This window comes from Juglans regia, chromosome 12 (genome assembly GCF_001411555.2).
Source record: "Juglans regia cultivar Chandler chromosome 12, Walnut 2.0, whole genome shotgun sequence".
In the NCBI taxonomy this organism is placed as follows: Eukaryota; Viridiplantae; Streptophyta; class Magnoliopsida; order Fagales; family Juglandaceae; genus Juglans; species Juglans regia.
In genome coordinates this window covers 17,135,373-17,150,700 of record NC_049912.1, presented here as the reverse complement: position 1 = coordinate 17,150,700, position 15,328 = coordinate 17,135,373, and the positions used below count along the sequence as shown (strand labels likewise).

General features: G+C 33.9%; 1 protein-coding gene across 1 annotated transcript; it reads right to left on the bottom strand.

Moving 5' to 3' along the window:
- Window positions 1-233: 233 nt before the first annotated feature.
- On the bottom strand, window positions 234-2,284 carry LOC109019357 (UDP-glucuronate 4-epimerase 6-like). Its single transcript, XM_019001635.2, has one exon. The coding sequence runs from the start codon at window positions 2,055-2,057 to the stop codon at window positions 657-659; it is 1,401 nt and encodes a 466-aa protein (XP_018857180.1). The 5' UTR covers window positions 2,058-2,284; the 3' UTR covers window positions 234-656.
- Window positions 2,285-15,328: the final 13,044 nt, after the last annotated feature.

Genomic DNA, 15,328 nt, shown 5'->3' with positions numbered 1-15,328 from the left:
CAAAATACACTAAACTTACGTAGTTTAAACAGTCGTCTCTCTTGCTCATTATACTTTATCTATAAGGGGAGAATCTCATGCCACAAGTGACAACCCTACCACCAACCAACCCACCTTTCATCCACCGAAGCAATCTTCAAAAGCCAAAAAGAAATTATGACCAAACAAAAAGATAAAAAAAAAAATAATAATTAAAAAAAGGCCAAAAGATAATAAATAATTGAACGCACAAATAAACAAAAACTAATAAAAAGGCGTGGATGATTCTTGATGTCATCATTAACATTATTGTTGTGTTCTGTCACAAAGTTCTTTCGCTCTCTCTTTTCTTCCTTTTACATCAATTCAACGGCTAACATCTGCAATCTTAATTTCTAGCAGATCTCACCGACAAATTATTACAGCACAGCACAGCTATCCCAGTTCACAGATCTACATGATTTCTTCCCACAGCTTCTTTCTCTGTGCTGCTCCATCTTTTTCTGTAACAAATTTATATATATATTGTACAGCTTCAACATCTTGATCCAATATTTTTGAGGATCACAACAATAACTTGACCAAAATATGTAAATGGAAAAGAAAGGACAGAAATTTTAATTCAAAGAAGAAACGTGACCCAGAGTGATTGATTTCGAATATCATCTTCATCATCGTCAATCGGATTCTTCGGGATGATCATTATTATTGCCGCCGGTACTGGTTTCCTTCCTTAGTTTCGATTGAATCCCATAGTAATTCACGTACCACTTGACGAACTTTCTCAAACCGGTGGACAAATCCGTGGTGGGCTTGTACCCGAAGTCCCTGAAAGCCAAGCTCACATTGGCATGCGTGTATGGCACGTCCCCATTCCTCGGCATCTTGATCACGTGTTTCTTGGCTTTGGTGCTCAGCAACCCTTCCAATATCGACACCAACTTCCCCACCGGCACCGGTGACTTGTTTCCTAGATTGTAGATCCTCAGCTGCGCCGGTCTCCTCTTCTTTCCGCCGCTCCCGGTGCTCTTCTCCGCCGTGTCCAAGGCTCCAACGCACCCTTTCACGATGTCGTCGATGTACGTGAAGTCACGCGCCACCTCCTTGCCGTCCTGTGTCCTGTACACGTTAATGGCCTTACCCTGTAAGATGTCCTTGGTGAAGAAGAAATAGGCCATGTCTGGTCTACCCCAAGGTCCGTACACCGTGAAGAATCTTAAGCCAGTGAGGGAGAGCCCGTAGATATGGTTATAGGTGTGGGCGATTTCTTCGCCGGCCTTCTTTGTTGCGGCGTAGAGACTGGCGGGCTGGTCGGTCCGTTGCGATTCGGAGAATGGGCTCTCGGTGTTGAGGCCGTAGACGGAGCTGGACGACGCCCAAACGATTGCCGGTTGAGGATTCACAGCCTTGGCAACTTCCAAGAGATTCACAAACCCGGCAATGTTGGAGTTCACGTAGGATTGTGGATTCTGCATGGCGTAGCGAACCCCAGCCTGGGCGGCGAGGTGGAGGATGTGTGTAAAGGGAACGACGTCGAATAACTTAGTGAGCAATGGGGCATCGTTCAAATCTCCTTCCACAATAAAGACTTGATGTTTGAGTAAAAGCGCCTGCCTCGCGCGCTTCAGCGAGGGATCATAGTAGTCGTTGAAGTTGTCGAGGCCGAGGACGCCGTCGCCGCGTTTCTTCAAGGCGAGGGAGCAGTGGGAACCAACAAAGCCAGCAGCGCCGGTGACGAGGACGGACATGCCATTGGGGCGGCGGGGGGTGGAGGAGTGGCGGACTTGCTTCTCCCAGGAGGGGCCGCCGGCGTGGGGACCGTATAGAGCGGAGGAGAGGAAGTTGCGGCGGGTAGTGTGGAGATGGAAGGAGCTGGGGGCATCGGAAAGCGGAGGGTAGTGGAGGACGAAGTAAAAGATGAGGGCGAGGGCGATGAGAAGAGTGGCGCGGAACAAGACCTTGGAGGAGGCGTTAATTAGGAGCTTTGTGCTGTTAACTCTGCGGAGGTAGCTGTTGTAGCGCTCTATCTTTATGGTCTTGCTCGTGTCTGGCGGAGAAGAAGCCATTTTGCTTAGCATAGCTCCTTCTTTCCTTTTTTGTTGTCTAATTTCTCGTGTCAGAAACAAATTAGATCATAGAGAGAAAGAAATGGCTCAAAAGTGTTATGTATCTGCGTGTATGTGTGCGCGTTTGAGAGAGCTGGAGCCTGGATTGAGGTTGAGCCCTGAAGTTGTGAAGGATGTTGAAAGATTTAAATATAAAGAAGAAGAACAGAGAGATATGGGTTGGTGTTGGTTGGAGACCACTTTCTTTTTTCATTTCTTTTCCCTTTTTTTTTTTCGTTCAACTCTTTGTACTAATTACAGATGGAAAGTGGCTTGCTAGCTCATTTATATATATATATATATATATATATATTTATTATAGCATTCATAGTTAAATAATTTCATTCAGTATATTTTTACTTATACGTTGGTCTGTTGTCCGTTGCTCTCATCCTCCCATGATTAATGCCGTCTTATTATAAATTTATTAATTGCGATTGAAATTCTTCAAAACAATCAAACCAATGACCCAATAAATAGCAGGGAAGTCCTGTATAATACATTCTGAATGAATGATGTGTGGATTATTAAATTTATTATTTTTAAAAAATAAAAATCGATAAGAATGAGATTAAAGTGTAATATAGACTATAGAATATAACTCTAAATTGAATGCAATTATAATCGCTCCTAGAGAAAAAGATGATAAGCTTTTATTTTCCAAGAAAAAAATTAGATCTTGTTTGGTTATACAATCATCTTATCTTATTTAATCATTATATTTATTTTTAAATTTTTACATAAAATATAATAAATAATTCAACTTTTTTAAATTATAAAATAAAAAATAATATTCTAACAATATTTTATTTAAATTATCTCATCTTATTTGTATAATCAAACGAGGCCTAAAAGATTTAACATCTAAGATTTGCTTATATTTATTATACGGATCAATTCCAACATCATATGAATAACTTTATTCACTTAAAAGAATTAACTTAGATAATGAATTAAACCGTTCTTTTCACGAATTTGAGATAATGAAGACAAAAAATAATATATATTATTTATGCACAATTCATAAACAAAACAATATATACATATATATCATGTAAAATGACTTATCAAAAAAAAATATATATATATATCATGAAAAATGCTATTATAATTTTTAAATGTGTTCATTAAATATGTTCGCTCATATATTTTAATTTTTTTAAAATTTTTTTAAAGATTAAAAATTTCTAACAAATACTTAAAAAAAAAAAATAATTTGTACTTATGTGCATATTTTGTATGCACTTTAGCATTTTCCATATAGACACCGCTACACCTACCGGAGAAAATCACCGAGAAGGCTATTTTATCTTATATATATATATATATATATATATATATATATATATTTGCTTTCTTTTCATTCATTTTCTTAATTTTTTTTTTTAAAAAGCAGAACATTATAAAAAAATACTTAGTCATTAAGTAAAAAAGAAAAAAAACTGAGGATCCATTCTCTGTCTATTTTTCTATTTGATTAAGCAAATGAATTGATGTGATTGATTACGATTCATCTGTCTATTTTTAAAACCAAATAAGTTCAATAACTTCTTATACTAAACATAATGCAAACTGAAACTACTCCATTGAGCTTAAAAATGGAGAGAATCAAATCGTACCATCTAATTTTGGAAAACAATTAACGCGTAGAAAAACCCACGTGGGCAAGTGGCAGTTCGCCGTTTGTTTGTTTGTTTGCTTGAGTAAAGGTCAAAGAGTAGTGTTAAAATCAATTCACGCGTACACGAGTCTGCATTGTCGACAGATCCATGATCTGTCTATCTATATTAATATATATAATAACCAGTTTACTGGTACGAGACCCTTTGTTACCGACGCGGCATTTTAATATTTTTTTAGTTCTCTAACAATAAATTATGCAAAAATCTTACCTTATTTTGCCGGTGTCTATGTCGCGTTGGCGTACGTTGTTTGTTTCTTTGTTTGTTCAGTTCAAAGTTACTCCGTGTTGGCTGCACGTGTTCATTCATCCCGTAGAGCAGCTTACCCAACTCAGTTGCTGGTCGGTGCTGATCTCAATCATGCTTCTTGGCTTTTTATATTGGCGTGGGTTTTTTCCATCAAGAATTTTTATGGTGGGCTTTAGTTAAATAATAATAATTTTAACCTGAATTTTTATCTATCATTACTCATTCTCCCTAATAAGAGGATCTCAATTAATTATTCTCCAACTCTCAAATTCAATATCTTATTTACAGTGCCTAGACTAAAATTGATTATTGATATTGAAAATAAAAATGACCCGCCGAAGACTTGTGGTCTAGTTGTCATAACCTTCAGCCTCTAAAATAGAGGTCTGAAGTTCAATACCACCTCCCCCAAATAAAATAAAAAAATAAAAAAAAAAGAGAAAAAAAAATGACCCATTTAGATGGTCAATGTGTTCAAACCCCTAGGGGTTCACTCAACTAGTAAAAGCTTTAGGTTTGGGGGTATGCTTCCCTAGGTCTAAGGTTCATATCTCCTTGGATGTAAACAATCTTTAGGATCCATCGAACTGAGAGATTTTTTCTTTGAATTACCCGAGTTAAACTTGTGGGAAACTCTTTACTGAGGGTCTGTGCACTCTCGAAATTAGTCAGGACGCTATTCCTGGACACCTGGTACCAATAATAAAAAAAAAAAACTGGTCAATGTGTCCTTCATTCTATAAATAAAGCATTAAACCATTCAATTGGTCCAATAATCACTCTAACTGATCTTAAAATTAGTTTTTTATTTTTTATTTTTTATAAGATGATGACATATATAAATATACATAGTTAATTATGTGTGTGTATACATGGTTATATGTTAGGTTTTTCAAAGAACTCAAGATATCAATGTTTTCTGTTGATCATAAAATTAATAATATTTTCATTATAGTAATGAAATGTGAATCATTTCTTATATTTATTGTTTGGCATTAATAAACTATGATCGATAATATAATTAATACACACCTAGCTTGCTTGCTTCATCATGAAGAATGGTGAAAATGTTTGCTTATTTCTAAATCCGAATTAAACTTATCAAGCTTAAGAACAAAGTTACAAAGTCAAGTTGGAATAGGAAAATGGTATAATCCCAAGTTTATTCCTCGATAAGAATCAAATCCCTCTATTCTCATAATACATGCATAGCCTAATCTTGATAACTAATTTAAGAACTTGACTCGGATTACGTTCCTTATATTAAGACTAGATATATATGTTAGGGACAATGCTAGGATGCAGACGAAATGTGCACTCCAAATTAAATATGCACACTAATGCAAATGGGTTTTTTTTATTTATTTTTAAATATTTTTTAAACATTCTTAATCATTAATATATATAAATTCACTAGTAGTCATTTCCTTAACTATTAAGAAAAAAAAAAAATAAAAGATATGAATGAACATATATATTTATTGGGCATATTTGAGAATAATATTTTCATTTTCCTTATGTTAGATATGAGACATTCTTTCTATGCCAATTGTAATGAAACAGATGTCTCCCTTTTAAGGGATCTAACTCTCACAAAAATTGGACCATTCAAATCTCGCCTCTAGTTGGATTACGGATTTTTTTATTATTTATTTTTATTCTTACTCAAAATTTGAGATTTTAAAGTTAGCAAAAGATAAATGAATCTTCCTATATACAAATAAGTTTGTGTACCAATCTGTATATTAATATTGTTATCTTTATATTCTAAATTCAAATTAGCATTATTTTCAATAAAATATACTTTCTGACCAATCATATTGAATGAGTACGCGTATTAGTGCGCAGAACCATTTACAATTAAATTTTTTCAAGATAAATACATACATTAGTCATTATTATAATATTTAATAAGCATTTAATTAATGACATCTAAAAATAAATGTTGTACGTAGAATCTAACTGATGATAGATATGATTATCTTTTCTATTTTCTGAAATTCAAATAATAACTTAAAACTTTGATAAAAAAAAAAAAAAAAATCCTCTCTCTAATTAATCTTTTTTATTTCCCCTTTCAATTACTGTGCACTAGGTGTAGAATTTACAAGCACTGAAGAACTAAGCAAGAGCTAGCCCACGACGAAATGAGAAAAAATAATAAAGAAAATTATGAATAAATTTCATATTCCACTCACCCAAATAATAATTATATATTTTCTATTTTTTTTTATCAGTCACCATTGATTGCCACATGATGTGCGCCACTACCCCTATCATTGCACTGCATGTGTTTGATATTCTCCACGATTAACCCCGCCCACCGACGATTAATGTAATCCATGCATCATGTCAAGCCAAGAGAAAATTAAATAATTTATTTTCAAATAAATAAATAAATAAATATATATATATAATAACAATGTTAACGTGTTTGTATAATCCGTGCCTGGACATATAGATTTTCTGAGTTAAATTTAATTTTCACTTCTATATTATTATTTACTTTTTTATTTTAATTATTTTAGAGTGTGAAATAGAATTATTTATTAATATTTATTAAGCAATATGGATAATATATAAACTCAGAAAATGATGGGGAGCTGAGAGCAGAAGGTGGGGGGGGGGGGGGACTAAAAAAAAGTCCATTTTTCCAGCTGGCAGCAGAAGCTAGGCCGGAGAGAAGGAAATTGCAATAGATGGGGAAGGTTCGTAGCCGACACATACATCCTACGTACAGTCCTACCATATCGTTGTTGGCATGAGAATTTGATCGGTTTGATATCGAAATACTTTTATCTCATTTTATTTTATTATTATAATATTTTTAAATTTTTATATAAAATATAATAAATAATTTAATTTTTTTAAATTTTTAAATAATAATAATATTTTATTTAATTTTTATATAAAATCATCTCATCTCACGTCTATCCAAACCGACCTTGGTGTATTTTATCACATGGAGAGGGAAGGGGGGGAATCATGAGGGAGTGTCCACATGAGTTTTTGTTTTATTGGTTATGGATACTTTCATGTGAAATAAATATTCATATAGTCGAGTCGAGTACGTACTGGGAAAGCTTGACTTCACTTTAATGATACTTGGCCTTTTGAACAAGGCATTCCCATGTGCCAGTCTTCAATCCAGTCCAAGCATTCATATTCATCCTATCCATCCTCCTCATCTGTTTATTTTAATTATCTTCTTTATTTTATTTTATTTTTTTTAGAATGTGTAAGTTTTGTATTATTCTTTTAAAAAGAAAGCGAGATATATCCGAAACCCGTATTGAAAATATCTATTTTTCATGATGGACATCATTTTTATTCAAATGGACAATATGAAATATACATATCATATGATTATATGTAATATTACTCTTTTTTTCTTGAGTTGACGTGTTCTTTTCTTTTAGCCGCAAAGAAAACATAAAATGGGACCATTAATTTATTTGAACAATTGTCAAATTGCATAACCCATGAATCAAGTGGCGCATAAGGTTTTGAACCTCTGAATCAACCACATTCGTGGATCGTGATGGTACCTTTTATTATTATATATAGTAAATGCGTATTCCATGACCCACGTATTAATGTCTACATAGGTGATCAGAAAAGTTGCTATCAATTAAATAGCTCTCCACCAATTATTTCACTGCACCAGTTAATTAACTTTTGAAGTTGATTAACCAACGTATTAATGTCTATAAAAAGTGGATTTTCTTTTTCCAAAATTTGGTCCACTTGGGTTTCGGGTTTCAAAAACCCGGATTATTCTGGGTATTGGGTTGAGTTATGACCCAGGTTAACCGAGTGGGTATCCGGGCCGCGTTCCACGTCTGGGTCCAAGTCCGGGTATAATTGGGTACTCGGATCCTTAGCTAGGTGAATAGTCTCAACGGTATGGACTTAAAACAAAATTATAAATCTGAAGATATCAAAATAGTAAGTTGGAAAAGTGTAGCTTATAAGATAATGCAGCATTCTTATTTATTTATTTTTCTAGAATGTTTGTATTTTTATTCAGAAATTGAATATTGGAAATATATTTTTGGGTCTATGTAAAGGGATGTGTTTCACATCTATCGATGTATTTTAAGTTTATCTTAACATGATGCACTAAATTACCAACGAGGCTTCGGGTGGAATCTATATTTAATGTATTATTGCAACAACTATGGATTTTCTATACATAATGAATAAATTATATGTGTATGACTTATGGGTTTTTTATATTCCTCTATAAAGTTTATTCAAAATTAGTTAGATGTGGAATTTTAATTTATATAAAGGGAAATGATTACTAGTTTTTTGGAAAACAATTTATCTCATTATGTAGAAAGGAATTCCATTGTCCAATTAGATTTTGGAATAAGAACAAATATGTACTAATGTCAATCTTGTGCAATAAATATAGTGATAATAGCTACTAAGAAAGTAAATGCTGACCTTACTAAAGGAGTAAAATTGAATGAGACCAATTGTAGCATGTGGCATAGGAAAATCTCATACATGCTGAATGAACAAGTTATCCTTAAAAACTTGTTCCAACTTATGATACAACCTTAGAAATGGGATCCTAATATTGTCATGATATGGAAGCCTCGCTATCAAGTCTGAGCAAAGAAAGATCGATGCGCTTGATTTATCATGCTCAGCAGCATGCACAATGATCTTATTAGGGAGTTTAAGATCTGCCCAAGATATGTGGAACCGGATGAATATTGCTTGTGCATGGACATCATCTATTAGGCTCCATGTTCTTCCATTGATGTTTGAGCAGTATGTTATCTACCATTAACATACCATGATCGAGCATTTGAGGTCCATATCTACCTTGATTCCTGATCTAAGGCTGCTAGCAATAATCCCATTGATGAGCAGTATCAAGTTACCGTTGTGATACAAATTATCGAATGACACAAAATCAAATTTGGAACATTTTCAGCCTTGGGGTTCTTTGGGTTATGTTCACACAACTTCCCATAAATATGTGAAACTTGATCCTAGAGCAAATAAGTATACATTCATAAGATATTCAGATAGCTCAAAAGGTTATATAATATATGGTGAACATCCTAATGGAAGAATGAAGGAAATAGAGTCGTGTAATGTCACATTTATTGAGTATAACTTTTCGAATAGTGGTGAACCAAAATAAACATCTTGAACTTTTTGAGTTGTAAGAACTTGGAGTAATACCATCTTTTAGCGAGAGTAGAGAATTATCACATTTTAGAATCGTAAAAGATAGTGGGAGAAACTTGCCTCCTAGTGAAAGTGTACCACTAGAAAGTGACTCACAATAGTATCATATACATAGAAGTGAATGTGGAGCCATTCCTCGTCTTCATTTTGAGATTGAAGAGTATTTTATGTGAGCTCTACATGACCTTGATAAGCCTACATTTTATGAGGAAACACTAACTTCACATTCTTCAGAGAAATGGCCGAAACCTATGAAAGATTAGATGAATTCTATGGCAAGGAACCAAGTTTTGAAGTTAGTTGATCTTTTGCCTAGGCTCAAATCTATTAGAAATAAATGAGTTTTAAAAATTAAGCATCAGACAAATGTGTCAATTGACAAATATAAGGCTCGTCTCGTGACAAAGGATTATACTCAAAGAGAGGGTATAGATTATGATGAAACATTCTCTCCTATAGTGAGACTTGCTTGCCTTCACCTCATTCTAGCTATAGTTGCATATTTAGGCTTGAGACTTTTTCAAATGGATGTGAAAATTACATTTATCAATGGAGAAATAAACGAGAAGATCTATATAGATCAACCTATTGGCTTTGAGGTTGACAAACAATAGTGCAAAGTATGTTAGCCAAAACGTTCCATTTTTTACCTTAAAATAATCTTTAGACAAATGGCACTTCAAATCTCATGAGTCCATTACTTCAATTGGTTTTAAAATGCTAAAAAAAGACCATTGTGTGTATATCAAACATGCAGGGAAGAGCTTTTTGATGTTATCTTTGTACGTGGATGACATTTTTTAGCTGGAAATGCTATAGAGATAATTGTTGCTACAAGCGTGTACTCCTATACTTTTGAGATGAAGGGCATGGATGAAGTAAATTATGTGCATGAAGTTAAAATTAAAAGGGATCAATCTAGGAAACTTTTTGATTTGCCTTGAGACATATAGTAAGAAGATTCTATAACGGCTTCGTATGCACAACTCTAAAACCATAGACACTCCAATTGAGAAAGTTATATATTAAGCATAGAACATTGCACTAAGAGTGATGAAGAAATAAAAATAGATAATCAGAAATCCTTAGGTAGGTGCAATTGGAAGTTTGATGTATGCTATGGTGTGTACACAACCTAGCATTTGCTTTGTAGTTGGAATGATTAGTCATTATCATAGTAACTCAGGCTTTGTTCATTGGCAAGCAGTTAAGAGGATTTTCTATTTCATGGGACAACATATCTTGTTCTTTGTTATCATGGTGGAGACATGAGATTGAAGGGATTATAATGATGTTGATTGAAGTGATAAAGATGATTGTAAGTCTATGATGTGTTTCACATTTATGTTTAGTAGGTGTAGCAAAAAACAATCATGCATTGCTTTATCCATAATGGAGTCAGAGTATATTGTTTGTTCAACAGCTATACAAGAGACTCATTGTCCAAAGGATACAACAATTGTAGATGAAACTAATAAAAGATACAGTAACAGTATAACAACTTTTGCATATGCCAATGATCTCAAATACCATAGTTACCAAGCACATAAGTATCAGGTCTCACTAGATTTAGTATGTTGTTGCGTGAGGTGAGGCTTCATGAATAATCATATCTCTACTAGCAAGATGGTAGCCGATCCTCTTACAATGCTATTTTCAAACTCAAGTTAGGAGTTTGAGACTTCATTAGATTTGATATATATTGTATTGATGATACCTTATTGACTTGTACATTTAACACTGTTAGAATCTATTGCATCAATATATTTTTGTTTTTATATCATGTAATAAGTTAATTAATACTAAATGAAAAACACATATTATAAAGATGTTACCAGGCTAAGATCAGTCTACTCACATTAATGATCAATTTGGCACTTGAATAGCGAGCAATATTTGACAAAGTGATTACCTTGGCGCTTAAAAAGCGAGCAAGTAAATATCTTGATACTTTGGGAGCATTTAAGATAAATTTAAAAAAATGTCGCCTTAGCCTGACTCAAATGAAGATTACAAGAATTGCAAATGAAATGTTTTCACAACTTTATGAAGTCTTATTGAAGTGGAAAGTGAGATATTAGGCACGCGCTAAATGAGTGATTATGGTAAGAAACTCAAGTTAGGGCGCTTTTATGGTGACTAGACTAAGATCCCCACGAAGTTTGAATGTGACAACTCCAATTGAGTGGAAGTATCGCCATAATAGTGAGCAAGATTAGATAAAGTGATTACCTTGGCACTTGAAAATCAAGCCAACTTGAGGGGGCATTTAAGATAATTTTAAAAAAAATGTCACCTTAGCTTGGTGCATATGACACTTACAAGAGTTGCATATGAAATATTTGCACAACTTTATGAAACTTGATTAAAGTAGAATATGAGATATTTGGCATATGCTAAATGAGTGACTGTGGTAAGAAACTCAGGTTAGGGGGCCTTTATGGTGACTAGACTAATATTCGTACAACGTTTGAATGTGACAACTCCAATTGAGTGGAAGTTTTGATGTAACAAAGATTTTATACTGCATGTGCTATAGCCGACCATACAAATGAGTGATGGGATGGATCTCTACTACATTATGTGAGTCCTAATTGATCATTAGATTTTTTTTCCTATGTCTTAAACTTGGACCTATGTCATAAGATGAGAACTTATGTTGCTACTTTAGCATGTTATCTCAGGACCACGAATGATACAGTCTCATGAAACATGTTCGAGAAAGTGAGCAAATCTACTTGAATTGGCATGTGTCTTAGAAAGTGTATGGAATCTTATTTTTTATTGTATGACTTATAGCCTGAGTGATTATTTCATTTTGACTCGATATAATCATGAGCATGTTATATAATATGAGGCCAAGAATTGCATAAGTTATAAAGACTTTTGACCTAGTGATATCAAATAGATTGAGGTATGCACGAACTATTATGAGTGATGTACTATGTTAGTAAGATAGTGACTTAATATAGTACTTGCATCCTTTGCCTTATCGTCAAGTCACATGCTTTGTTTTCTATATGAGGAATAATGGGTTGAGAGATTAGGACGAGAATGTTAATGGGCATGATCCATTGTTGACAAGTGAGAGATATTTGTAAATGAGTACCCTATGACCCATGTAATGTCTACGTGAGTGGGGAAGTTATAATTAGTTAAATAACTCCCCACCAGTTATTTAACCGTAGAAGCTAATTAACTCTCCACTATAAGCAGTCAATTAACTTTTTGGGAAATTAATTAACCACCCTATCATCGGCGCCATGAGTGACAATTTGGGTTGTGTCATTTGGATCTATGTTAGGTTATTTGGGTTCGTGTCATGAAAGAGCCGAACCTAACCCAACTCGAATACCAAAATGAGTCATTCAAGTATGTGTGGTTCATGTTGTGTTAACCTATTTTTCTCAGTCTTCATGCTCTTACGTACATTTTTCAATTAATAAATGAAAAAACATAATTATCATCTGCTTTAGGTTGTTACAATATATGGACAAAGAATCTACTTTCTATATTAGCACTCATTGATTAATTAATAATTAAAAGAAAATAATTAGTCCACAAAGAGATTCGCAAAAAACTGCCTCACAAAGTTATGTAACATGATGTCATACCATAGGTTATAAATCTTTCTTTATTCTAAAACAAATTCTTTGTAAAGATGGTAATTCTTATAATTGAATTACAAGAAAACATAAATTTTTACTTGAAACTTTATGCTTTGTATATTTTTTCTTGGACTTATCAAACACCTCCTTAGATATTTTAATTATCACTTCCCACGTGAGAGATGAGCAATGATCTTTTATTGTTCTCTTTTCCTCTTAGTTAAGTACTGTTTGTTTCACTTTAGTAAATGTGAGATGTTATGTAAGATAGCAAAAAAGAGCAATTAATTCAAATAAAATAATATAAACTTTTAATTATGAAAAAAATAATAAAGAAAATAGAATATTAAGAATATCACATGCCAAAATATACTTCAAGATAGCAAAATTGATTTCCTTTTCAAAATGCAAAATGTCTACCTTCACATTCCTATCCATCCTAAGATTTTATATATATATATATATATATATATATATATATATCATCTTTTCATGGGACTGATTGGAATTAAAATTGATCAAAGTCTATTTAGGCCTCATTTGGTTACATTGATGAGATGAGAAATATATGAATAGTAGTGAGATAGTTTGTTAATATTAATGAAATGATTTGAGTTAAGATTTTAATGAGATTTTGGAAAAAAATAGAGAAAAAGTTAAATAGAAATATTATAAAGTTAAAATATTGTTAGAATATAATTTTTGTTTTGGAATATGAAAAAGTTCAATTATTTTTTGTGTTTTGTTTGGAAGTATGGGAAAGTAGTAAGGATTAGATAAAAAAGTTAGAAATTTGAAATTAAAAAGTGTTTGTGTTTGAATGGTATTTGGATGTTGAGATGAAATGAGATGAGATAAGATAGGCTGAGACTATTTGTGAAATCAAACGGGGCCTTAAGTTTTAGTTAGTCCTTGTAAAGTGGATTGGAAGACACTCTTCATGCTATTAATATGGCAAAAGCTAGCTTACAAGAGAAGTTTAAAGTTTAAAATTTCTAAATTTCAAAATTTTATATGTTTGACACATTTATATATGTTCTTCACACTAACTTGTAAATAGATTTTTATTTTATTTTAATATCTCTCACAGTTAATGTCGATCACCTCATGTTAATTTACTGATAATTATCAATGTAGCAGAAGGAGGTTTTTCCTTTTTTTTTTTTTAAAAAAAAAAAACACAGAGCAGCAAGTTCCACGGTTAGGTGGAGAGAGTGAGCAATGATGGAAGGTTTGGAAGATATGTGGACGTATCTTCGACTAACGGAGGAGGAGGATGTCACTATAGAGATCATGGCTACTAATGGTGAGGAAGTACAAGAGAAAGGTGAAAGGAGACTCATAGGGAAGGTCTGCTTAGATCTTTTTGTTGGTAAGGACATAATGTGAATACCATGGCCAGAATATGGAGAATCAGCAAGCAGACATTTTTGTAGGAAGTGGAGAGGAATGTTTTTGTGATTACGTTGTGAAGGGAAACCGTTGCTTTCTGATAGCGAATTGTTTATGTTATCACCTTATGATGGATTACTGCAATTGGGAAAGATAAAGTTTGAATATGAATTTTTTTGGCTTCAAATTCATAACTTGCCAATGGGGTAGATGACAAAAGAGCGTGGTGCACAAGCGGGAAGTTTAGTTGGCCGTGTTTTAAAGGTGGACGTAGATGATGATGGAATTGGTTGGGGGAATTATCTGCAAGTAAAGTTGGAAGTGCCACTGCATAAGGCCATAGCAAGGGGTAGATTCATAAACTTGCAGGGTTAGAGGATGTGGGTGCACTTCAAGTACGAAAGGCTGCCAAGAATTGGTTTTAATTGTGGATGGTTAGTGCGTGGGGAGAACGGGTGTATGGTGGACAAGGGAGGTTTGGGTTCCGAAGTTAACAAAAACTTGCAGTTTGGTTCGTGGCTTCGTGCTAGGGGTGTTTATAGATGCAGGGCTTCCTCATCTAGTTTAGATGAATGCAATAGTGGTAATGGGGGTTGGAAGAAGGGGACTGGGAGTGGGAAAAAGGGGGGTGAGGCAGAGGGATCCGTTGGTAGAACGGATCAGGGGTGGTTGATGCATAATTCTGATCAGGGGCAAATCGAGAATAAAGGTGGTGTTTTGAATGAAGGTAAGACTGAGAATCATTGAATTGTTTGGAAGTTGTTGAGATAGGGATGGAAGTTGTGGAGGTAAAGGGCGAAATAGGTGGGTTGGTTTCAAATGGGGACAGAGAGATGATAGCAGAGAGGATCTCAAATGAAAGATTGGCAAACTTTCAAAACAATGACTTTTTAAAGGGGAAAGTGGAGATTAGTGGCTGGGCAGACAAAAGTGGGTTATTGGGCTATGATGGGCCGGGAGAAAGGAAATGGCCTACTGAGGGCCAGGTGCATTCTAATGGGTCTGTAGATCTCCTTAGCCAGTCGAAAGAGGCATTATAAGCAATTTTGAAGGAGGGGGATGTAAGGTTGGTCAGCTCACTACTGGCATCACCTGAAAAACA

Coding starts and splice junctions, on each gene's coding strand:
- LOC109019357 (XM_019001635.2), bottom strand. CDS start 2,057: ATGCTAAGCAAAATGGCTTCTTCTCCGCCAGACACGAGCAAGACCATA.